Source organism: Chlorocebus sabaeus, chromosome 24, assembly GCF_047675955.1.
Source record: "Chlorocebus sabaeus isolate Y175 chromosome 24, mChlSab1.0.hap1, whole genome shotgun sequence".
Lineage (NCBI taxonomy): Eukaryota > Metazoa > Chordata > Mammalia > Primates > Cercopithecidae > Chlorocebus > Chlorocebus sabaeus.
The window spans coordinates 67,542,628-67,566,478 of NC_132927.1; the positions used below are offsets into that span (position 1 = coordinate 67,542,628).

General features: G+C 52.3%; 1 protein-coding gene across 4 annotated transcripts in view; it reads right to left on the reverse strand.

The window, feature by feature from the left end:
• Positions 1 to 1,421: 1,421 nt before the first annotated feature.
• The window catches only part of GPR68 (G protein-coupled receptor 68), a 28,201-nt gene continuing 5,771 nt past the window's right edge, over positions 1,422 to 23,851 (reverse strand). The window contains exons 1-2 of one of the 4 annotated variants that reach the window (XM_007987596.3): positions 11,183 to 12,023; positions 1,422 to 3,156 (exon numbers count right to left, since the gene is read on the reverse strand). In XM_007987596.3, the coding sequence (XP_007985787.1) occupies positions 1,930 to 3,057 (1,128 nt within the window). In that variant the 5' untranslated portion in view covers positions 3,058 to 3,156; positions 11,183 to 12,023 and the 3' untranslated portion in view covers positions 1,422 to 1,929. The other 3 variants (XM_007987593.3, XM_007987595.3, XM_007987594.3) reach the window with 3 other exon arrangements.

Here is a 23,851-nt window from a genome sequence, read left to right on the forward strand (position 1 = left end):
CAACACTACATTGTAGGCACTTTATGAATCTCAAGTGGAGGGAGAGAAGGTTCTACTTCACTCGAGGGCTGTGTCCTTCTTGAACATTTTCTGGGTAATCAAGTGCAAATCCCTAATTGCTCTGCTTGAGTTTGCCCTGAGAAGTTCAACCTCTGCCCCTTCCTGACTCCTTTGGTTCTTCAAGGACCCTCTAGACCCCCTGGTGTTGAAGACCCCCCTACCCCATAAGGACTGCAGCATACTCCCAAGGAGTCCAGTTACTTTGCTTTATTTGCAGACTGAAGTTGGCTACATAAATCCATTGCACAGTCAACACATGTAGACTTGGCAAAAAGAGAGGACAATACAAAAATACAACTCTTGATAGTAAATGAGAGTGCCCTCAGCTCATCCCAGTCTGTATCAGTGGGGAGCCGGTGTTTAAGGTCAACATAGGAGGAGGTGCTGTGGAATGAGGAGGCATGGAGGCTTCCACCAATGTCATTGACCCAGTAAGATCCTGGGCTGAGCTGCATGGGCTCTTCTTGGCTGTGTGGTCATTTCTGCTGCCTTCAAACTTGGTCACTTCCTCCTCTAGGAAGGGGAAGAGAACCTCCCCAAGTCATCGGACACCCTCCACAAGGATCTGATCAGGGGCTGTGCAGTCGAAGCCAAGTGTATCCCTGGGACCACTGTGAGCACCCTTCCCTGGGGCACCTCCAGCCTGGGCTGTCTGCCTCTGGGCATCCCCGATGAAAGGGCTAAGAGACACAGCACAAAGGATCAACCTCTTAAAAGTTGGGGGGAAGAGGGGAAGGGAGACTGAGGAAGGGGTTCTACTTGGGCCTCCCTTTGGTAGATTCCAGAAATGTTTACTGATGCCAACTTCTGCTCCTAGCCACTGGCCCCTTCTTGGAGGAAGCCCAGGTAGCCTCTTGGTTCTGAGGAACCGGAGTCCCAGGCCTTGGAGGACATCCCCAGTCAGAGCTGGTCCCAGCCCACTGACCAGAAGGTCTGAAGGGCTAGCATTTCTGTGGAGGTGGGCAGGTCTGCTGGAGCGGCAGGTGGCTCTCCCTGTTCTTGTGGCTGGAGCCAGGGTCCTTCTCTGCCTATAACTACCCCTACTCCCCCAACCCAACACCCCCTCCCTTCCTTCTCCCCTCCTCCCTTCCTTCTCCCCCTCCTCCCTTCCTTCTCCCCTCCTCCCTTCCTTCTCCCCCTCCTCCTTTCCTTCCCCCTCCTCCCTTCCTTCTCCCCTCCTCCCTTCCTTCTCCCCCTCCTCCTTTCCTTCCCCCTCCTCCTTTCCTTCCCCCTCCTCCCTTCCTTCTCCCCCTCCTCCCTTCCTTCTCCTCTCCTCCCTTCCTTCTCCCCCTCCTCCCTTCCTTCTCCTCTCCTCCCTTCCTTCTCCCCTCCTCCCTTCCTTCTCCCCTCCTCCTTTCCTTCCCCTTCTTCCTTTCCTTCCCCCTCCTCCCTTCCTTCCCTCTCCTGCCTTCCTTCCCCATCCAGTTTTCTCTTCCCACCCTGTTGTAGGCGGCGCTCCAGCGTTGATCCCACCAGGACACCTGGACAGGCATTGTCTGTGACAATGGTGGCATTGGAAGGCCCTGGCAGGTGAACGCCCAGCCTCCCACCCAAGTCCTCATACTCCCCATGCACAAACCCTGCGGGAAGCAGGCCAGGGAGCGCAGCTCACTGTCTTCCCCCAACCAGCAGCCCCAGCCTGGCCACATCGCAGCCGCAGCAGAGGACACCATGAGCCAACGGGGGCTTATTCCCACCCTCGGCGGTCCCAGCGGGCTCAGCAAGGGACAGCAGACTTCTGGAGTCACGGGGCCTCGCTGCCTCCGCAGAAAGCGGCACTGGTGCTGGGGGAAGCAGGAGGCGGCCGGCCCTGAGGCCCGTGGGCTGAAGGCTCAGGCCTCACAGGGCCCCACCTGCGGGGGACCCAGGCTAGGCCAACCCACCCGTGGCAGACCCTACCATCCCTGGCGAGTTAGGGGTCTGGAAGGCCGGGTGGAGCTTGGTCAACAGCTCGGGCTCCTCGCCCTGGGCCCCACTTTTCCCGGAGGCCTCGGGGGCACCCAGCGGGTAGGCCTCCCGGGCCCGGCCGGTCCTAGAGCAGGTGAGGAAGGCCAGGCAGGCCCCGCGGAGGCGGGCCAGGTCCCGGTGAGTGGTCTCGCTGACGAAGCAGTAGAGCACCGGGTCGGCGACGCAGTTGAAGCTGGTGAGCAGGAGGGAGAAGTGGTAGGCGTTGAAGACGCCCTTGGCGAAGTCGCAGCTGGCCTCCCAGACGCTGCGCACCAGCAGCAGCACGTGGTAGGGCAGGAAGCAGGCCAGGAAGATGACCACGGTGCTGAGCACCAGCCGCTGGATCTGGTCCTTGCGGCTCTTCTGGGTGCCGTGGCTCCGGCGCACGGCGCGCAGGATGCCCTGGTAGGACGCCAGCAGCAGGCAGATGGGGAAGAGGAAGCCCACCAGGAAGCGGTAGTAGTTGATGGCGCGCTGCCATGCCTGGATGGGGTAGTGCTCAAAGCACACGCGGTGCTGGTCCTCGTCCTCGATGACCTCCTCGTGCATCAGGAAGTAGATGCTGGTCAGCAGCTCCTTGGCCCAGATGACCACGCTGACGCCGACGGCCGCCTTCAGGGTCCGGAACTGGTGGAAGCGGAAGGGATGGGCCACAGCCAGGTAGCGGTCCACAGAGATGCAGCAGAGGAAGCCCACGCTGATGTAGATGTTCTCGTAGAGGAGGATGCCGCACACCTGACAGGACAGGTCGCCGTGAGACCAGTTGTCGTGCTGCAGCACGTACTGCAGCCAGAAGGGCAGTGAGCAGATGTAGAAGAGGTCGGCCACCGTCAGGTTGCACAGGTACACGCCCAGCTCGTTCCGGGCCTTGATCTGCAGGTAGCCGAAGTAGAGGGACAGGCAGTTGGCCGGGAAGCCTACCACCAGCACGGTAACATAGACCACCGGGGCCAGCGTCTGGTGGATGGTGTGGTCGATGGTACAGCTCATGGAGGAGTTGTCTGCAGTGATGTTCCCCATCTTTGGGCCTGAAGGGGCCACACTCCTCATGGGCTCAGCGACTGGGCCTGTCTCTCCACCGCCATCCTGTTTATAGAAGGTGGTTCAAGATCTACCAAGGGCTAGGCATCGCTGGTGGTGGGCAAGACCCTGAAAGTCAGAGGCGGGAAAGCCTTATAATAGTAGCTAACATGTATGTAGCACCTACTGTGTGTCAGGCACCATTCTAAATTCTTTGCTCATTTAATTTAGAAGGTGTACTAGCCCACTAACTCCAGTTCAACTAGAGTATCTGAATGGTCGGACATGATGGCTCACACCTGTAAGCCCAGCACTTTGGGAGGTGGAAGGATCCCTCGAGCTCAAGAGTTCAAGACCAGACTGGGCAACATGGCAAGCCCTTGTCTCTATAAATAAATAAATAAATAAATAACAAGAAGAATAGATCTGAATGGGAGCCCCAGGCACGGTGGCTCACACCTGTAATCCCAGCACTTTGGGAAGCCAAGGTGGGCGGATCACTTAAGGTCAGGAGTTCGAGACCAGCCTGGCCAACATGGCAAAAACCCGTTTCTACTAAAAATACAAAAATTAGCTGGGCATGGTGGCGGACACCTGTAATCCCAACTACTCGGGAGGCTGAGGCAGGGGATTCACTTGAACCCGGGAGGCAGAGGTTGCAGTGAGCCAAGATCGTGCCACTATACTCCAGCCTGGGTGACAGGAGGAGACTCTGTCTCAATTAAAAAAAAAAAAAAAAAAGAATATATCCGAATGGGTCACATACCAAGACACTATAGGGTAGTTTACGTCTCCCCTCCCCATTCCCTGGCTTTGCCTATTTATTCCCCATCCTTTATATATTTTCATGCTCCCTTGCTGTAGCAAGTAAGGCTGGAGGTTCTTTTTTTTTTTTTCTTTTTTGGAGATGGAGTCTAACTCTGTCGCCCAGGCTGGAGTGCAGTGAAGGCTGGAGGTTCTTATGAGCATGTGCCTACCCTGAGCCTGCTCTCTCAGGGAGACGTGGGGCAAAGATCAATTCTAACCCCCACGCGACACCACCGGCCACCCTCCTCATTCACAGCAATAGGTGGCATTCACATTTGTCCTATTTGCTCACAGGAATGTACTCCTTAGGTCCATTTACACTGAGGCCACCGTCCCTCATGGGGGCCTCTCCAGAAGAGGCCCATCCTTGTCCACATTTTACCGCGTCCTGGCAAGAAACAAAAGCACAGTTTCCCACGAGCACAGCCTGCACTCCTGGGTGCTCACCCAGCAGGAGCCACCTCTCCTCTCCTCCATGGAGCTCCGGGAAAGCTCCAGGCCAAGGCCCCAGGACGTGAGCGCCAGGCCAGCCAGGTAGAGACTGTGCAAGTCACTTACCTTGTCTCAGCCTAGGTTTCCTCCCCTGTCAAACGGAGATAAAAACACCTGCCCTTGGGGGTTAGTATCAGGGCCACATCAAATAATGGGTATGCAAACAGGGCATTGTTTTTCCAGGAGCAAAGAGAAGGAGTAAGAGATTATAATCTTATTGGAATCAGTGAAAAGTTCCTATTTATTGGCCAGATGCAGTGGGCTCACACCCGTAATCCCAGCATTTTGGGAGGCTGAGGTGGGCAGATCACTTAAGGTCAGGAGTTTGAGACCAGCCTGGCCAACATGGCAAAACTCTGTCTCTACTGAAAATTAGTCAGGCATGCTAGCGGGCTCCTGTAATCCCAGCTATTCAGGAGGCTAAGGCACGAGAACCGCTTGAACGTGGGAGGCAGAGCACGCGGTGAGTCGAGATCGCACCACTGCGCTCCAGCCTGGGCGACAGAGTGAGACTCCATCTCAAAAAAAAGTTCTTATTATTGAGAATTTAACAAAGAAGATTCCAGATATTTGAATAAGTTTGAGCAAGATAGAATACAATGTTTTGGTGGGGCGCAGTGGCTCACACTTGTAATCCCAGCACTTTGGGAGGAAGAGGCAGGTGGATCACCTGAGGTCAGGAGTTCAAGGCCAGCCCGGCCAACATGGTGAAACCCCGTCTCTACTAAAAATTCAAAAATTAGCCAGGTGTTGTGGCGGGCACCTGTAGTCCCAGCTACTCAGGAGGCTGAGGCATGAGAATCACTTGAACCTGGGAGGCAGAGGTTGCAGTGAGCTGAGATCATGCCACTGCACCCCAGCCTGGGTAACAGAGCAAGACTCTGTCTCAAAAACAAAAACAAAAAAACTTCTTGGATGAATAGGTGAACGACACTTCCCATCTTCCAGGTGAGGAAACTACGGTTCTAAAGGGCAAGTGACTTGCCTGAAGTCAGCCTGAGGAAGGAAGCGTTGCTGCTAGAATCCAGGTCTTCTTGCTCCACATCCCACCTCCCTGCCACATACAGTCTCTGCCTGAGACTCAGCTCCCAACCTCTCAGTTCCCAGAAAACAGGGACTCCCAGTCTCTGACTCACCTCTTCCGTCCTCTTCAGGGCACTGGCCTAGAATTCCAGTGATGGTGGTGGAGGGAGGTGCTTCTTGTTTTTGTTGTGGTAAAATACATGTAAAATAACATTTACCATTTTAGCCACTTTTTTTTTTTTTTCCCGAGACGGTGTTTCACTCTTGCTACCCAGGCTGGAATGCCATGGCACGATCTCGGCTCACCGCAACCTCTGCCTCCCGGATTCAAGCGATTCTCCTGCCTCAGCCTCCCAAGTAGCTGGGATTACAGGCATGCGCCAACATGCCCAGCTAATTTTGTCATTTTAGTAGAGACGGGGTTTCACCATGTTGGTCAGGCTGGTCTCAAACTCCCCATCTCAGGTGAGCTGTATCCATTAAATAATAACTCCCCAGCCCCTAGCAACCACCCTTTCTGTCTCTATGAACTTGACTATTCTAGGTACCTCATATAAATGGAATCAGACAGTATTTGTCCTTTTGTGTCTGGCTTATTTGATGTAGTATAATGTCTTCAAGATTCATCCATGTTGTAGCACACGTCAGAATTTTCTGCCTTTTTAAGGCTGAATAATAGTCCACGGTATGCGCAGCCCACATTTGGTTTATCCATGCATTGATGGACATTGGAATTGTTTTTACCTTTTGGCTATTGTGAATAGAGCTGCTATGAACATGAGTGTACCAAGATCTGTTCAAGTTCCCACTCTCAGTTCTTTTGGGTACATAATCAGAATTGGTACTGCTGGATCATATGTTAGTTCTATTTTTAATTTTTTGAGGAACTGCCCTACCATCTTCCGTAGTGGCTGCACCGTCTTACATTTCCACCGGCCATGCACAACTGTGGGTTTTGGGTTTGTTTGTTTGTTTTCATTTGTATGTTTTGGTGGTAAGAAAAAGGGGGAAAGGAACTGCTGAAGTCCATGATCCCAAAACTCTGCCCAGAGCCCAGTGAATCAGAATTCGGCCCTAGTCACCTTCTCTTGTCAGTCCGCCTGTCCCTGAATGCAAGCTCACACCTGTGGGGCCAAGTGCTTTGCCAGGCTTACATATGAGGAAATCCACAGAAGCTCATGTCCCCGAATGGTCCCCAAGGCACCTATCCAGGGCCGTTCCTCTTTCTGAATTTACTTCAGGTTCTCCACAGTCCACACAAAATCCACCCACAGGAAGATAAAATCCATTCACAAAAACACAGGCCCCCAGGCTCCCCCCAAACGGCAAATGAAGCCCCCATGAAAGCACAACCAGTCATCTTGGAAATTCACTGAGCGTCATCAGGCTATGGTTTACGAGTGGCGGGTGTATATACGTGTAGGGTGGTGCTTCCTCTTCCCTAGGCCAACAATAAGCTAATTCTGGCAACCAAAGTCAGAAACATTCAAGCCTACAGAACAAAGAAGAAACATTTACTGCGTTTAGATGAAAGCACCTCCTACGTTTATTTTGGAGAGAAAAGAGGGTTTTGGTATTCTAACGCTGCAGTGCTTGAACTTAGGTGCATCAGAATCCCCTGGGGAATTTGTTATGACAGATCGCTAAGCCTCACCTCCAGAGTTTCAGACACAGTGAGTCTGGGCTGGGGCTCAGGAATGTTACATTTCACACAAGCTGCCACGTGACGTGGATGCTGCCGACCCATGGACCACATTTTGAGGAGCAACGTGCTAGGACAGTCTGGAAGGTCCAGGGTTCAGCTCTTGAGTGCATGCCCTACAAGAGCTCCCAAGGCAGGGAAACAGAGGAAGCTGGCAGGGGAATGTGATCCAGCGGGACCTTGTGGGCACAACCAGGTCACAGCCCTTGGGATGTCTCCCGGATGATTCAAGGCCCCAAGAAAAAGCCATTAAACCTGAGCACTTACATCTTTTATTTGCAACATACTTTACAGTTTACAGAGCTTTTCACCTCTGTTCTCTTGTCCAGTTTTAAAAACAGCCATTTAGAGATGTGTCCATTTTAGAGATGAGAAAACCGAGGTCAGACAGATGAAGCAGCTTGAATTATCCAGTACCCTGGCTTTCACTGCACAAGTGTGTGTAGAGCATCTCCGATGTTCACAGCACCAAGCTAGACATGGGGGACCTAGAGGTCCACAAGAAATGGCCCGGGTGTGATGGCTCACCCCTGTAATCTCAGCACTAGCTGAGGCGAGAGGATCGCTTGAGCCTAGGGGCTCAAGACCAGCCTGGGCAACATAGCGAGACTCTGTCCCTACATAAAATTTACAAATTAGCCAGCTGTGGTGGTGCACACCTATAGTCCCAGCTAATCAGAAGGCTGAAGCGGGAGGATCGCTTGAGCCCAGGAGGTCGAGGCCGCAGTGAGCCATATTCATGCCACTGTGCTCCAGCCTGGGTGACAGAGTGAGACTCCCCCATCTCAAAACAAACAAAATGCAAGAAATGGCTCCCAGTTTCAAGGAACCTCCAAGCTCGAAAGACAGGAATGTCCCATGCACAAATTACTAGCATGCAAGGCTGTGTATGGCGGGTGCAGTGGGCAGCTCTCCCACACACATTCAACACTGGTTTGCCCTTTTCACTCCCTGTGGGATGGCTGCTTCTCCGTGGTTTCAACCCCACCTACACTCTGATGACTCCCAGGTCTCTCCCAGGATGGAGGCATAACCGGCTTCCTGCCATTCACAGGACATGCTCAGTGAGGACCACGCTGGGTCCATCATTTTCTCCACTGGTCTGTTCTTGGAAGGGGCATCCTCACCTGCCCAATCACTTATGTCAAAAAATGGCTGGCCTTCAGCTTTCACCCACATCTCATCCACAGCATCCAGTTAATTTCCAAGTTCTACCACTTTTAACTCCTAAGTATTTCCTACATCCATCTCCTCCTCTTCAGCTCTCTTGTCAGCACCCTAGATGGGCTTGGTCAAGAGCTCCTTCCCAGAGTCAGTGCAACAGCCTCCTCTTGGGCTGCTTCCTGTCTCCATTTTACCATCTTCAAAGCCATCCTCTAAACAGAAATCTAAGCCAGTCACACCCTGCGGCAAAGACTTCCATGGTTCTCCGATCATCCACTCAGGTATCCATCATCCAGCCATCCATCCATCCATCCATCCATCCATCCATCCATCCATCCACCCAAGTATTCATTCATACAACAAATACTCACCGAGTATCTGTTATACGGAAGGCACAACACTAGACACTGGCCCCTAGTAACAAGTGGCTTTTAGTCTTAAGGGGGAGGAGAGAGGACAAGTGAAACAAGCTCACAAAGAGAGTGCAGGATTTTGTGAGGGTTCATGGGTGAGGACCTCACCCTGTCAGGAAAGGCCTTCCTGAGCATCGGCAGTTACAGTAAGATCAGGAGAAAGAGGAAGTGCTGCCCAAGCAGAGGAGAGTTTCTACCTGTGGAAAATGTGTGGAAACAGCTGAAATGCAAGAGGAAGAGAAGGGGTGGCTCTGTGGAATTGAAAGTGGACTGGATCTAAATATGAGGTAGGCAGGGCGAGAGAGGAAACAGCTGTAGAACTGGCAAGTGATTACAAGCGAAGTGGGGAACAACCAGGGGCCAATCGGAGATTTTTCTTGGTGCCTGGTCCTTATAACCTCCCCAGAATTATTCGTTGGATGGATGGTGGAGAGGTGGGTGGGTGAATGAGTAAATGGAGGGATGGGGTAGCCAGATAGATGGATGACTGGATGCCTGGACAGATGGACATATGGGCAGCTGGAGAGGTGAGTGGATAGATGGGTGGGTGGATGGATAAGTGGATGGGTGAATGTATAAATGGATGCATGGGTAAGGGGTAGAGGGATAGCGGGATGAGTGAATGGGTGGACAGGTAGATGTATGGGTGGGTGGATAGGTGAGTTGATGGAAGGGTGGGTGGGTGGATAAGTGGGCGGGTGAATGTGTAAATGGATGCACGGGTGAGGGGAAGACGGATAGATGGATGAGGAAATGGGTGGCAGATGGATTATGGGTGGATGGATAGGTGAGTAGGTGAGTGAGTGGATAGGTAAATGGTGGGGGGTTGAGGCTGGGTGCTGGGACAGTGGGGGTATCATTAATAGAAACAGGAAAGTGAGGAGGAGGAATGACCGTGGTCCCCTCTCTGCTCAGGCTGCCTGAACTGGTCTGAGGGTCCTGATTTTTCACCAGTGCCTTCCCTTCTACCGTTCCCTGAGGACAGGCACCCTCAGATGGAAACTCCGACTTGCCCTCTACCTCATCTCTACAGGAACCTTGCTCCTCGAAAATGAAAGAACACAGTGGATGCAAAAAATATTTCATAAATGGAAAAACACAGATATATAGAAGAACTAAGCCACGTCTGTCAAGGGCCTGCACTTGCCAGGCAAGTTTCTGAATGTCTGTTCTCTCTTTCACCACCACTCTCATCAGCACCCACTTTACAGATGAAGAAACTGAGGCTCAGAGAGATGAACCAACCTGCTGAAGACTCTGCAGCTGAGATGCGGCAGGCCAGGTCTGGAACTCGGATTGGTCCACACTTTCCTTGATGCCGTGCTAACTGTCATGATCATCCTGGAACCACCACCCTCAAGCCGCCAGCTCAGCCAAGCTCCAGTCCTCACAGATGCTGCAGCAATGGCCACCAGGCTTGGTTCGGGACTGACCCCCTTGACCTGGACTACGCTTTAGCACGTCAACCATGTTTTCAACGCTCACTGAGGAAAACCAGCCATGTGTCCAGTCCATGGTTTGGGAGGGTATTGGGGAAAAGAATCAAAATAGCACTTTATTACCCAGCTAAGAAATTGAGAAAAACAATAGAGTGATTCAACGCCTGGAAGCAAATCTTTTAGCAAATGCAAATCAGCATAGAGGCCTCTGAGGACTTCAACGACCAAGAGAAATTAAGCTCCCAACAGGAAGGAAAGGCCTCTCTGACTAAGCTAGGAGTCTCGTGCATGTCCCAAGTCAGAAGACAGAGGTGCCTAACTGCTGGATTCCAGCTAGCACATAAATAATGATCTAACTCGCTCCCCCTTCTGTGAGGCACACACCGGCACGCACACAGACAGTTACTCACGGTGCCAGGGCTGCTCACGGAGCCCCAAACCCACAAGAGCTGGGGAGTTTCCCGAGGGCCCAGCTTCCTTTTCCTTCAGTTGGCCAAACCTCTGCATGCTTTAAACAAGACTGTTTCATTTTCTGAATGTGCTTTATTTTTCCCTCTGAGGACGGGGAAAAATCAGGATGCATTTTTCCTTAGTCCCCATTTCCCCCCAGATCGCCTCACTCCAGCAACCGTGTGGACCATAGCATCTGACTTCTAGAACCCTTGTCACTGTTTCAAAGGTCAGTCCCATCTGGGCTCACAAAGTCCCTGTGAGTCAGGTGGGGCTGGCATTGCTAAGCCATTTCTGAGAACCTGAAGCCCAGAGAGGCTAAAGCAGGGAGGCTCAAACTCACACAGTTAGTTGGGGTGGATCTGAATCCAGAACCCAGGTGTCTAGGCACCAGCTTGCTGCCTTTGAACTTTCTGGATCACAAGCAATAGCAAGAAATACACCTGACATCACGACCCAGCACACAGAGACACACACACACCCACACATCTGTACAAAGCAACAAACTTCCCCAAAGCAATACTTACCCTACTTCTTGCCACGCACTCTGATCATTTCTATTCGATTTCAATTTTTAAAATGCAGGTCATGAGTTACGAAGTTGATTTACTGACCCATGAATGGGTCACAACCCGCAGTTTGGAAACAGCTTGATGGACCCCCACCTGTACTTTCCAGCTTCTCCTAGAGCCTCAGGGCCTCAGGAAGGCGGTGTGGTCTCTGAAGACAGGTGAGGAGCAGACAGCTGCTGAAATCAGGACGGAGGAAGTCCTCTGAGTGGGGAGTCTGAAATGAGTCCTCTCTGACTCTGCCTGCCTCAGCTGGGCTCTGCCCTCAAACCTCAAACAGCTGGGCTTCCTGCAGAGGCTCTGCAGGAGCCTGGGCACCCTTGCAACCACGACCCCAGCTCTCCCTCCAGCGACTTCCCGCAGCCTGAACCTCCCAGCTCCGGCTAGAAAATCCCCAGCCGGAGGCTGCCCATTCCCGAGCTGAGGCAGAATCATGTGAACTCCAATGTGGTGTCAGGCTGGGCGGTTGCCGAGGAACCACTCGCCAGCCAGAGGCTGAGGGCGGCGGAATGGCTGTCTCCACGCATCCTCCTCTGCTCTCCATGCAACCCAGTCAGTGAGCAGCCTCACCGGGAATGTGAAAGCCTGAGCTAGGGGCGGGTGCCCTCAGGACTGCGGTGGGGGGATACAGGAGAAGGGGGTGGGCTAATTCTAGCCACCTTTCAGCACCTACAGGATACCAGGATCCAGGCAAGGGCGGGGGAAGCTGTCAACATCTGGGTCACTGGGGCTCAACCCTGGCCACGTGCATGAGAACATACCTGGGAGCCTATAAAAAAAAACAATGCCCGAGCCCCACCCAAGGCTGGTTAAATCATGCTCCCTGGAAGTGAGGTGCCAGCATCAATGGCTTTAAAGCTCCCTGGACTGTTCTAAAGTGCAGCGAAGGTGGGGAACCATGGATGTGGTGAAGCAGGTAGGATCCTGTTTGGCACAGCAGCAGAGTGAAGGCCATGGAGCCAAGGCTCTGGGCATGAGTAAGGATAGGGTGGGCATCAATGTTTGCAACTGTGTCAGACCCCAGAGCAGGAACCAAGCCCGGGGCTGTGGCCGTGGGGGGCCTCCTGGTTCTCAGGAGCACTTATTAAACTCCCTCACATACATAACACAGAGGATGGAAAGGCCCAGCATTTTGGCGTAACCACCTCCCTCCAAGGCAGGCTCATTGGAAGCTAATTATAAGCTACAATGCCAGAGCCAGGAAGCCAACAGACACACACGGTGCATGGGGCCACTGGGGGCGCGAGTCCTTCCTGCCGGAAGCAGCCACAGCCCTGTACTAGGTCCCTGATCTGGGGACTAACACAGTTTAAAACATGTCCATCTTATTCATGCCAAGAGCCTTGGCTCCACTCCCCTTGCTCTGCGGTAGGGGGTCTAAGGAAATCCCCTTCAGTGGAGCCTGGGCCTTCCAAGCAAATGCTACCACATAGCAGGCCTTTTAAAAACTATTTCCAGCCAGGCGCAGTGGCTCACCCCTGTAATCCCAGCACTTTGGGAGGCCAAGGCAGGTGGATCACCTGAGGTCAGGAGTTGGAGACCAGCCTGGCCAACATGGTGAAACCCCATCTCTACTAAAAACACAAAAATTTCCTGGGGGTGGTGGCATGTACCTGTAATCCCAGCTACTTGGGAGGCTGAGGCAGGAGAATCACTTGAACCTGGGAGGTGGAGGTTGCAGTGAGCCGAGATCGCGCCACTGTACTCCAGCCTGGGCGACAAAAGCAAAACTCTGTCTCAAAAAAAAGAAAAAAAAAGTTTCCTATGTCAGTTGCTTCTTGTAGACCTTATGTTACAAGCAAAGGCTTCAACTTGGTGTGGTGCAGTAGTGTGCATTTGGACACACGTGCTATTTCTGAGTTTCGGAAATGTGGCTGGCTTTCCCTGATGTCATATAGGAGGACTCAGGGGTTAGGAGCACAGAACTGACTGAGCAGTGACTGCCTGGCTTACCCCTAGGACACGACCTGCCAGAGAGAGCACCTCTGGCCCTCTACAGGGTGACCCGGCCTAACAGGGTGTGCACACGCAGACTGTCTACACCACCATCGTCTATACCTGCAGGAACCACTAATGGCATGGTGTCCCAGCCCACCTCCAGCACCGCCAGGGGCCGGCAAGCTGCCCCAGCCCCTCTGCAAGCAGCACATGCCCTACTGCACCTGGAGGAAGGACCATGCCTTTGGGATGAAGAAGGAGGGGTGAAACTTTCTTTGGTTTTACTCAAATCGGCTGAGCCCAGGTCTTTGTGAAATGCTAGCTCAGTAAGAGAAAAAAGAACCCATGTTCTCTCACGTGCCTGGCCCTCGAGGGGTTAGAAAAGAGCCTGGAGTGGCTCGCTATCAAGAGCTGCCTTTACCATTTCCCCAGCATTTGCTTTTTGCACTAGGTGCTGTGCTAAGCACCTTCCCGATCCTTTGTTTAATCCTTACATCAACTCTGTGTGGCAGGGATTATCCTGTTGCCCAGGCTGGAGTGCAGTGGTATGACCTCGGGTCACTGCAACCTCTGCCTCCTGGGTTCAAGCAACTTTCCTGCCTCAACCTCCCAAGTAGCTGGGATTACAGGCATGCACCACCACACCCGGTTAATTTTCTTTTTTTTTTTTTTTTTTTTGAGATTCACTCTTGTTGCCAAGTCTGGAGTGCAATGGCGCGATCTCGGCTCATGGCAACTTCTGCCTCCCGGGTTCAAGCGATTCTCCTGCCTCAGCCTCCTGAGTAGCTGGGATTACAGGCATGTACCACTATGCCTGGCTAATTTTGTATTTTTAGTACAGATGGGGTTTCTCCATGTTGGTCAGGCTGGTCTTGAACTCCCGACCTCAGGTGATCTGCCTGCCTTGGCCTCCCAAAGTGCTAGGATTACAGGCGTGAGCCACCATGCCTGGCCCTAATTTTTGTATTTTTAGTAGAGATGGGGTTTTGCCATGTTGGCCAGGTTGGTCTCGAACTCCTGGCCTCAAGTGATCCACCTGTCTTGGCTTCCCAAAGTGCTGAGATTACAGGTGTGAGCCACTGCACATGGCCAAAACAACATCCATTTCTTATCTTGCAGTTCTAGAGGTCAAAAGCATGATGTGGATCTTACTGGCTAAAATCAAACTGCAGTCTGCAGGGCTGCATTCTTTCTTAAGGCTCTAAAATCCATTTCCTTGTCTTTTCCAGCTTCTAGAGGCTTCTAGCATTCCTTGGCTTGTGGCATCTTCCAACTTCAAAGCCCACAGCAGTCGACTGAGTCCTTCTCACATCCCATCTCCTCCTCTGACCCTCACGTTCCCTCTTCCACTTTGAAGGGTCCTTCCTTGTGACAATGCTGGATCATCTCCTTACTTTAAGGTCAGCTGATTAGGAGTCTTAACTCCACCTGCTGCCTTAATCCCCCTTTGCCATGTAAGGTTTTTTTTTGCATATTTAGTAGAGACAAGGTCTCACCATGTGGCTTATGCTTGTCTCAAATTTCTGAGCTCAAGCCATCCGCCCACCTTGGCCTCCCAAAGTGCTGGGATTATAGGCATGAGCCAACGTACCTGGTCCATCATTGTATTTTAATATTTACCAATGTAACGCATGGAAATATGTATGACTATTGGTTAATGCCTGTTGTCTCCTTTACACAGGAAGCTGCCTGGGGAAGGAGGAGCTGGATCTATTTCGTTCTTTGCTAGGGACCGTGCACAACAAAAACATGCTGAATGTTTGGGTGAATAAATGAATCTAAATTCCACTTCTTCCTGTAGCCTGCTGGGAAGACCAGCGTGGCTAAAATTGAAGTCAGAAGCTAACAATCTGAGGGAAACAGTCAGGATATAGGATGAGGCAACAAGAAGAGGGTTGGTTTGGACTCTCAAAGTGTGAGTGGGTGGCCTTAAGCGGAAGTGCATTTCCACGAAGGCCTGGTGCTGAACCGGGGACTTCCAGCCAGGAGGGCCTGTGGTCTGAGAAGGTCTGAGCTGCCTGGGGCATGTCTCCTGTCTGCAGCTGCAGCACAGACCACAGACCTGGAGGTTGCCATGGCAATCCCTGGGGCCTGCTGCCCCCACTGCCTGCAGAGCGCTCCAGCCCATCAATTAGTAACCTAATAATGTATGACAACAGTCACTCCAAATACACAGGAAGCAGCCCTCTTGAAAAACAAACGACTTCTCTAGCAACTCGAGAGCTTCGAAGATGCTCATTACACTCAACCCCGGGCCACCTGCTCAAATCTATTTTCTTGAATCCAAATTGCTCTCTCATTGGCTTCTCCCTCTTGTTTTGAAGGCCCAGGGTTGACAAAGCTGGGGACTGAAGCCTCAGAGGTTCCAGGGCTAGAGAGGCCACTGGGTAGGATGCCTGCTCCCTCAGCCCTGTGTCAGGTCCAGCGATACTGATTCTGACCAAAATAGACTGTGTGTGATAAGGCCCGTGTCTCTGGCTCTGCAGGTCCTCTCCTGGGAGAAACACTTCAACTTTTGCAAAAGATTAATTCATCACCATGGCGCCCAGAAAAAAAATGCAGAAGAGAAGACTCAAGTTGTGGCAGACCCAAGGTGGCTGCAAACTCTTCGAGATTTTCCTCATCGAGAGGTGGGGGGTCTAAATCCCCTCCCTTGAACCTAGGCAGGCCCTCTGACTGCCTGACCAACAGAATAGCGTGGAAGCAACGCTGTACCAGTTTCTGAGGCTAAGCCTGAAGAGACTGGCAGTTCCTACTTCCTGTCTTTTGGGAATAATTGTTCTTGAAACCTAAGTGCTATGCTGTGAGGAAGCCAAGCAGCCTCGTTGACAGGCCCACACTGAGCGGAACCAAACCCTGGCCAGCAGCTCCTGCTGCGCCCCCAGCTGACAGTCAGGTTTGACTTGTCTTGCATACCAGTATGTCATGTTGGATGAGGATGCCCCAGCCCTGGTAGGGCCATCTCAGCTGATGCTCCAAGGAGCAGAGATGAGCCATCCCCACCGAGCCCTGCCCAAATCACAGATTTGTGAGCAAAAGAAATACGTTATTTTAAGCTAATATCTTTGCTCTTTCTTCCCCTCCCTCCCCCTCCTTCCCTCCCTCTCTCCCTCCCTCCCTTCCTTTCTCTTTCTTTCTTTCTTTTTTTTTTTAACGGAGTCTCGCTCTGTTACCCAGGCTGGAGTGCAGTGGTGCCATCTCGGCTAACTGCAACCTCCGCCTTCCAGGTTCAAGCGATTCTCCTGCCTCAGCCTCCTGTGTGGCTGGGATTACAGGCATGTACCACCATGCCCAGCAAATTTTTGTATTTTTAGTAGAGACGGGGTTTCACCATGTTGGCCAGGGTGGTCTCCAACTTCTGACCTCAAGTGATCCACCTGCCTCGGCCTCCTAAAGTGCTGGGATTATAGGCATGGGCCACTGTACCCGGTCTAAGCTAATATCTTTAAATATGGTTTGTCATGCAGCAATAGATAACAGAAGCATAAATTATTTGTCCCCCCAAATCACTTTAGGGCCTATCATGTGCTGGATTTATTCATATAATTATTTGATTTCAAATCTTTTCAAATTGTATAACAATTCTTTGAGGTGTAGGTATTATCATCTCCACTTTCCCTAGGAGATACTAAGACTCAGAAAATTAAAATATCTTGTTTGAGGTCAACCAGCTAGGAAAGACAAAACAGGAATTCTGATGCTAAAGCTCATTCCTCTACCACCATCATCATCATCCTCATCGTGGCTGGTGCCAAGTGCTCCTCCTTCCCTCCGGGGTCTTCAGTCACCAGCCCCTCTTTGGGTCCACCCACTGAGGTCCACCAACCTCTGGACACCACCACACTTTGCATTTGTTTTCTTTGAACCTGTTTTCCACTTCGTTTCCTGTTGGCTGAGTCTTTTCTTCTGACAGTGTACACCTTACCCAGAAGCGTGTGGTATGATAGTAATAATAAGAGTGGGCAGAACTGACATTCAGAGGGCATTGCAAGGCTTTCAAGGTCGGATTTCACCTGTGCAATCCCATAATCGCCCTACTATGATGCCCATTTCACAGGAAACTCAGAGGCAACATGGGCTGGGTGTGGTGGCTCACACCTGCAATCCCAGCACTTTGGGAGGCAGAGACGGGTAAATCACTTGAGGTCAGGAGTTCAAGACCAGCCTGACCAACGTGGTGAAACCCCGTCTCTACTAAAAATACAAAAATTAGCTGGGCGTGGTGGTGGGCGCCTGTAGTCCCAGTTACTCGGGAGGCTGAGTCAGGGGAATCGCTTGAACCAGGAGGTCGAGGTTGCAATGAGCCAAGATTGCACCACTGCACTCCAGCCTGGACGACAGAGCAAGAATTCATTTAAAAAGAAAAAAAAAAATTGTGACTTGCCCAAGGTAATAACTCTAAAATATGGAAGAGCTGGGATTGGACCTAGACTATCTGGTTCTGGAACTGGGCTGGCAATACAGTCATACAGTCCACAGCATCCTCACTGTCCAGCTCCACTTCCACTGTTGAGCTCAGGAATCTGTTTCCCTCCCTCCTTTTGGAAGCGATCCTGTGTGTGGAGGTGGGGGCAGAGGGAGTAAAGCCAAACGTAACTATAGCATCTCAGATTTGCAGACTCTCAAACCAGCCTCACACCTCAGTGAGGTGACAATGGCTAATATTTCTTATCTCAGTTTTACAGAGGCCCAGCCACACAGCAAGTTACCTGCCCAAAGCTACACAGCCTCTGGCTCCAACGCAGGGCTCTCTCCCCTGCCTGTGCCCTTTCGCCACCGCAGCCCCTGTTCTCCAGCTGAAGGACCACCTGGACCCTGCTGCCTCGTCGGGCCATTTGCTTGGTGGAGTAGTTGGGGGGGTGGGGGGCCTGCAACCAGGGACCCCACCCGGCGCTGCCCCTGCCGACCAAGCAGTGAGCCAGCTCTCCCCTCCTCTGTGGCAGGGGGTGCTGTCCGGGTCTCAGGGCTGCCCTGAGGGGCCGCGCAGATCTGGGGGACAGAAAGGCCCAAACGGACTCGGAATGGCCGGTGCTGCCAGGCTCTGGGAAATGAAGGGCTCGCGGTGTCTCGCACTTTTTGTGGGGGCGGGAGTAATTACCAGGTGGCCGCGGAGCCAGCCGAGGGGGCGGCTGCTAACCCGGGCGGCGACCGCAGGAGACGCCCCGCCCGGGAGAGGGACCCGGCCGCGCCGGCGCTCGCGGACAGACACCCGCGGTCCCGTCCGCTACCGCAGCCGCGTCTCCAGCCCCCGCCACGCCCCGGCGGCCTCGGCTCGGGGCGCGCCCCCGCCTCGCACGCGCACGCGCCTGCACCCGCACTGGCCCTCCAGGTTCCCGCGCGCTCGCGGGGCCGCTCCGGGGGAGGTGCCGAGACCCGGCCTTGGCCCGCGCGCGGTTTCCGGGGTCCGGCGCGCCGGGGACCCACAGGCGAGGCGAGAGGAAGGGGTCGGCTCGCTGGGACACTTACCTGCGTGGCGCAGGGCTGAGGCGCCGGCCACCGTTACCCCCGCGCCCCTCCTCTTGCCAGCGCGCACGCAGATGGCGGGGTGGCCTGGGGACGTCCTCGGGGCCCCTTCCTGGGAACGCAGGACCAAGTTGTGCTCCGATTCCACGGCACCCCCGCGTCGGGCACACGCAGCCCTGAGTGAGGGTCCACGCCCTGCCTTTCACCCTAACCACAGTCCCTAGGCTCGGCGCCTGCTCCCACTAACATCCTGCCCTGGGGGACAGGGACTAGAGCACTGCGTGGGGCTCAGAGTGGGCCTGGCTGTAAAAGGACAAGGGTCCTTCTCCAGCCACGTCCACTCCCGGGTGCCCTGGCTATCAGCAGCCTCTCACCACAACCCCAGGGTGAGAAGCCTAGAGAACAGTCCAGGAGTAGCCTTTCTGTCCTTTTCCACGTCCGTGTGCCCAGCACACGCAATAAATGAAGTGCGGTGTTGCAGCTCTGGGCCTCTCTGCACCTGCCCTGACCGCAGCCTGGCCAGCCCAGCCTGGGGCTCTGCACGTAGGTTTGCAGCCCCCTGGGTCCCTGCCCGGTGCTCCCCAGAGCCGGAGCCTGCCTGCCACAGGGGTGGCTTAGAGGACCTCCTACTGACCTTCTTGATAATTCAAGGAGGTCTTAGTGCCCTCTGCCCCACATGCTCACAGATAATAGTAATAATAGTCCCAGCCCGCATCTATTGAGCTCTGCTGTGTGCCGGGCACTGTTATAAGTACTTAATCGCATTAACTCATTTGATGTTCAGGGGTGTATGATGTAGATACTATTGTTATTCCCATCTTATACATGGGGGAATGAGGCACAGAGAGGGCAAACAACTTGCCCAAGGACACACAGGTAGTACGTAGAGGCCTTGGGATTCAAATCCAGGCAGTTGGGTGCAGAAGCCCTCCTCTTACCCACATCCTGTCCCAAGCCACCCTTGGCTGTTTCCTTCTGCTTTTTCACAATTGCATACCTTAGTTCCTGTGGCCCTCCCCACTCCAGAGACCTCCTGTTTCCCATCTCTTGAACTCCTGCCCCCGTCTTAAGACCCCAAATCACTTCCCCTAGGGAGCATTCTTGGTTGCCCCAGGTAATGTGTGCTGAACCCCGCTGTGTGCCCTTAACCCCTTTCCCAGCATTGCACTGCCCCTGGGGTTGGTGGCACACAGCTGTCTCTCTACAGGGCCCTTGCTCTCAGCCCAGTTATCCTGCTCAAAGCAGGGTGCCCCCATTCCTATTTATGAAATGAATGTCTGGAACTGTCACTGCAAGAGTCTGCAGAAGCTTGGGCTGTTGTCAGGACAGATGGTTGCAGGTTAGGGACGAAGGGTGATTGGAACTGCAGGCAGGGGAGGTAGAAGGAGAGAGACAGCAAACATCTCACCTTCTGCTAACTCCTCTGGGCGGCTCAGCGCTCCACACGGTGTGGCTTAGCCTCTAGGTGAGTCTCCGGAAGGATGGACAGTGGGTAAGAGGACAGAAGGTACCCTGGCAGGGGAAGGCCGGGGAGCAGGAGGAGGCAGAGAGAGGCACAGGGAGTGTGGAGGCAGGGGGATTGCTTTTCCCACTGGACACTACCCTAGCCACATCCCAGCAGGCTAAGAGGCTGGATAAGCCGCCTCTGCTGGTCTTCATTTTGAAATTCCTCCTTCTTAGAAAGTCCTAACAAATGGAATTTTCTGGATTGACTCTTTATGCCATAAAAATTCACATCTGCTTTCTAAAAGTTGCCAAACTGAATGTAGTTGTGAAGAGTTTGGCGTTGAAAGCCAGAGTGTTGGCATTTAAATCCCAGTTGTACTACGCACTAGCAGGGTGACCCTGGACAAGTCTTTTAACCTCTCTGTGCCCGTTTCCTCGTCTGTGAAATGGAGACACAACTTCAAAAGAGGGCTAAGATGATTACATGAGTTAAACCGAGTAAAGCCCTTAGCTCAATGCCCAGCACACATGAGGGTTCAATAGATGTTAACTGTTATTATCACTGTCATTGGACATTCCAAATATCGTCTTATTTGCAGCTCTTATCATTTATCCATTTATTTATTTTTGAAACAGGGTCTCACTTTGTCGTCCCCCAGAGTACAGTGGAGTACAGTGGCAGCTCACTGCAGGCGCAATCACTCTTATCTTTTAAATGCTTCCTGTGTCCTTAGTGCCTGTGCACAATCTCCTTTCATCCCCAGAACAAGTAGTTTTATTCTCTCCATTTCACAGATCAGGAAACTGAGGTTTCATAAATTGCCTGAGGCCACTCAATTCCCAAGTGACTGAGCCAGGACTTGACAGGAGTTCCGACTCTGAAGCTGTTTCTTCCAGTGATTCTGTTCTGCCTCATCTCATCTCTCTAGGAAAGAGGTGGGCTCTTTTAAAGCTCATTGTCAGTTGCCAGATCGAGGACTCTGACTGTCAGGAGTACAGAGCATGCCCTGTAGAAAATATATTACAGAATGAATCCTGCCAGGGCTACCACACTGCACAACCTCAAGGGTGCCGTGCATGCTCTAACCTATCTGGTGGTCCCTGGAGTTGGCACAGTGTGCCAGTAGTTGGTGGCCCTGTCTCCCGCCTCTCTTTTTCTTTTCTTTTTTTTTTGAGACAGAGTCTCTGTCACCAAGGCTGGAGTGCAGTGGCACGACCTCGGTTCACTGCAACCTCGGCCCCTGGGTTCAAGCAATGTTCATACCTCAGCCTCCTAAGTAGCTGGGATTACAGACGTGTGCCACCACGGCCAGCTAATTTTTAGTATTTTTAGTAGAGACAGGGTTTTACCATGTTGGCCAGGTTGGTCTCAAACTCCTGGCCTCAAGTGATCCACCTGCTTCAGCCTCCCAAAGTGCTGGGATTACAGGCGTGAGCCACCGTGCCCAGCTATGCCTCTCTTTTTCACCCCACATTCTCCGTTTACAGGTGCCTAAACATATCCATTGCCTTTCACAGTCTTGATGCTGTTAAATTAAAACAAACTCACTTTTGATTCGTGTTTCACTTTTTAGAGACAGACAGCGTGGCTCTTATTATAGTTACTTAAAGATCTGGAACTGGCCAGTGGAGTCTGAGATGCTTGGGCCATTGCCAAAATACAGACTTGGGCATTTCTGGCCATGCTTTCCCTAAGAAAATGCGGGAGCTGGAGAACCATGTAGAAATTCATCACGCTGCTTGCAAAGTCACTTTTGGCTGGGTTTTGCTATGTTTCTTGGTGTCAAGATGTCCAGTCCTTGGCAGAGGCAGCAGAATTTGTTGTTTTGTAAATAAAACCTGGCCTTACAAGCAACAAAACAGCTCACTGATGGTAAATTAAGCACATATTGTCTTCCAGAACCTTCCTGAGCCTAGAGAATGTAAATTATGACCCATGCTCTTGAAATGCTGATTGGAAATGCTGCACTAATAACCGTCTCGCCCACAGAAATTATCTCCCACATTGGGCTGGGCTCCAGAGACATGGTCTGAAATTCACCACCCCCAGTGCCAGTGATGCTTGTATCCATTTCTTCTTTTCCAGTCACTTGTGGTTTTTCTTTTTATCTTGGCATCTGTAAAGGCAGAATCTCTACACAGAGCCTGAGGACAGCTCATTCACTGCATTTCCCCAATGTCAAACCCAGAGTGACACACTGCAGGTGTCCAGAAAATGGAGCCAAAGGAATGTATGAAAGAGGCTCCTGCACCAGCAATGTGCTGTGCACTTTCTATCTACCTATCCAGATCCAGTCTCCATCCCCCTACTCTAAGGATGATGTCACCCGGCTGCCTGCCTTCCAGCGTCTGCTAGATTTGGGCGATAGGAAGCACTAACTGGAGATCAGAGGATGGGAGGAGAGTGAAGACTCGGGAGTATTTATCCACTCTGCCGGGGTCACTTCAGGTTGGCTGCCTCCCTTGGCTGAAGATGTCAGCTCAGCTTCTGTTGGAGTCCCTCTCCTGCACTTCTCTCTCCCTTCCTCCTGCAAGCCTAGGGCTAGTAAGCTCCCTAGGCGTGCCAGTCCCACCGTGTGGCACCATCCCTTAGCCCCGTCCACACCTTTGTGTTAAATTCTTGTCAATTACCCTGCTTGAGGGTGCCATCTGCTTCCTGCTGAGTCTGATACAGAAATGGATGCATCAGATACATCCTCACTGCAAACTCATACTAATGGAAGAATGTGCATATATTTCAGAATGTGCACAGATGATCTACTTTCGAAAATTACTGTTTTTCCAATTCGTTCTTCCAATTAGCACAGCTGGCTAGCCTTAGCGGAAATCTCTCTTTATCCCCTAAACAACAGAATGAGTTCCTACTTCCTCCCTCGGTTCTAGCGCCAGCTCATCTCAGTCCCTGCTCAGGCCCAAGCCTTCTCTTGCTGATCCACCCCTGTCCTGTGCTTCCCGTCACCGTGAGCTTTCTAGAGCAGAGCATGCGGCTGCGGAATCAGGTCGGTAACTTTCCTTCTGGAAAATAATTGCCGATGCTGAGTCAAGTTTCAGGACAGTTTCAGGCAGAAAGAGACTGGTTTTCTTTCCTAAGAGTTCTAGTTTTTGGCAGCAACCACACTCCAACAGGCTCGGGCCTGAGCTGATGAATGGGACAAACTGATGACCACCACAAAGTTGCGTCTGCTCCCATCCAGGTAATCCAAGGGCTCTCAGACAGACTGTGACTAATGGGGACATCTGAGGGCGGAACGTTCGAAGGCCAGGGAGGAACAAGTCTAGACGAAGTGTGAGCACACACATCTGGAGGGCTGGGGAGCCCACGTCACATTCCTGGCTGGACTTTGGACTCCAGGAGGAAGGCTTCAGGTTGGGCTTGCTCAGGCTGAGGCAGTTTGGGAGAGTGGGAGTGCAGGGGACTTGGGCATCTGAATGCCTGGGTTTGAATTGCACATCTGTTGCTTTTTAGCTCTGAGAGCTCTGGCAAGTTTTGTAGCCTCCCTGGGCCTTGGTTTCTGCTTCTTTAAAATGGGGTTAACAGTGAAGATTGGTGTAAGAATCACATGTAAAGGTGCTGTCAAGAAATCTAGTTGAAGGCTGGGCATGGTGGCTCATGCCTATAATCTCAGTACCTTGGGAGGCTGAGATGGGAGGATCACTTGAGGCCAGCACTTCAAGAAGAGCTTGGGCAAGACTGTAGCCATAGCCATAGCAATAATCTGTCTTTATTTAAAAAAGAAGAAGAATAAAAAAGGAATGGAAATAAATGAATTAAATGGAAGTGTGGTTGACATAGAAACCAGGATACCAGCCTTGCCAGGTCCGAAAACAACAGGTTTTGCTGGGAAGGCACAAGAGGGGGCTTTGCTGACGGAAGGAGTGTGGCCCAGGCTGGGGCTGTTCAGCTCTGGTCAGCCTCTG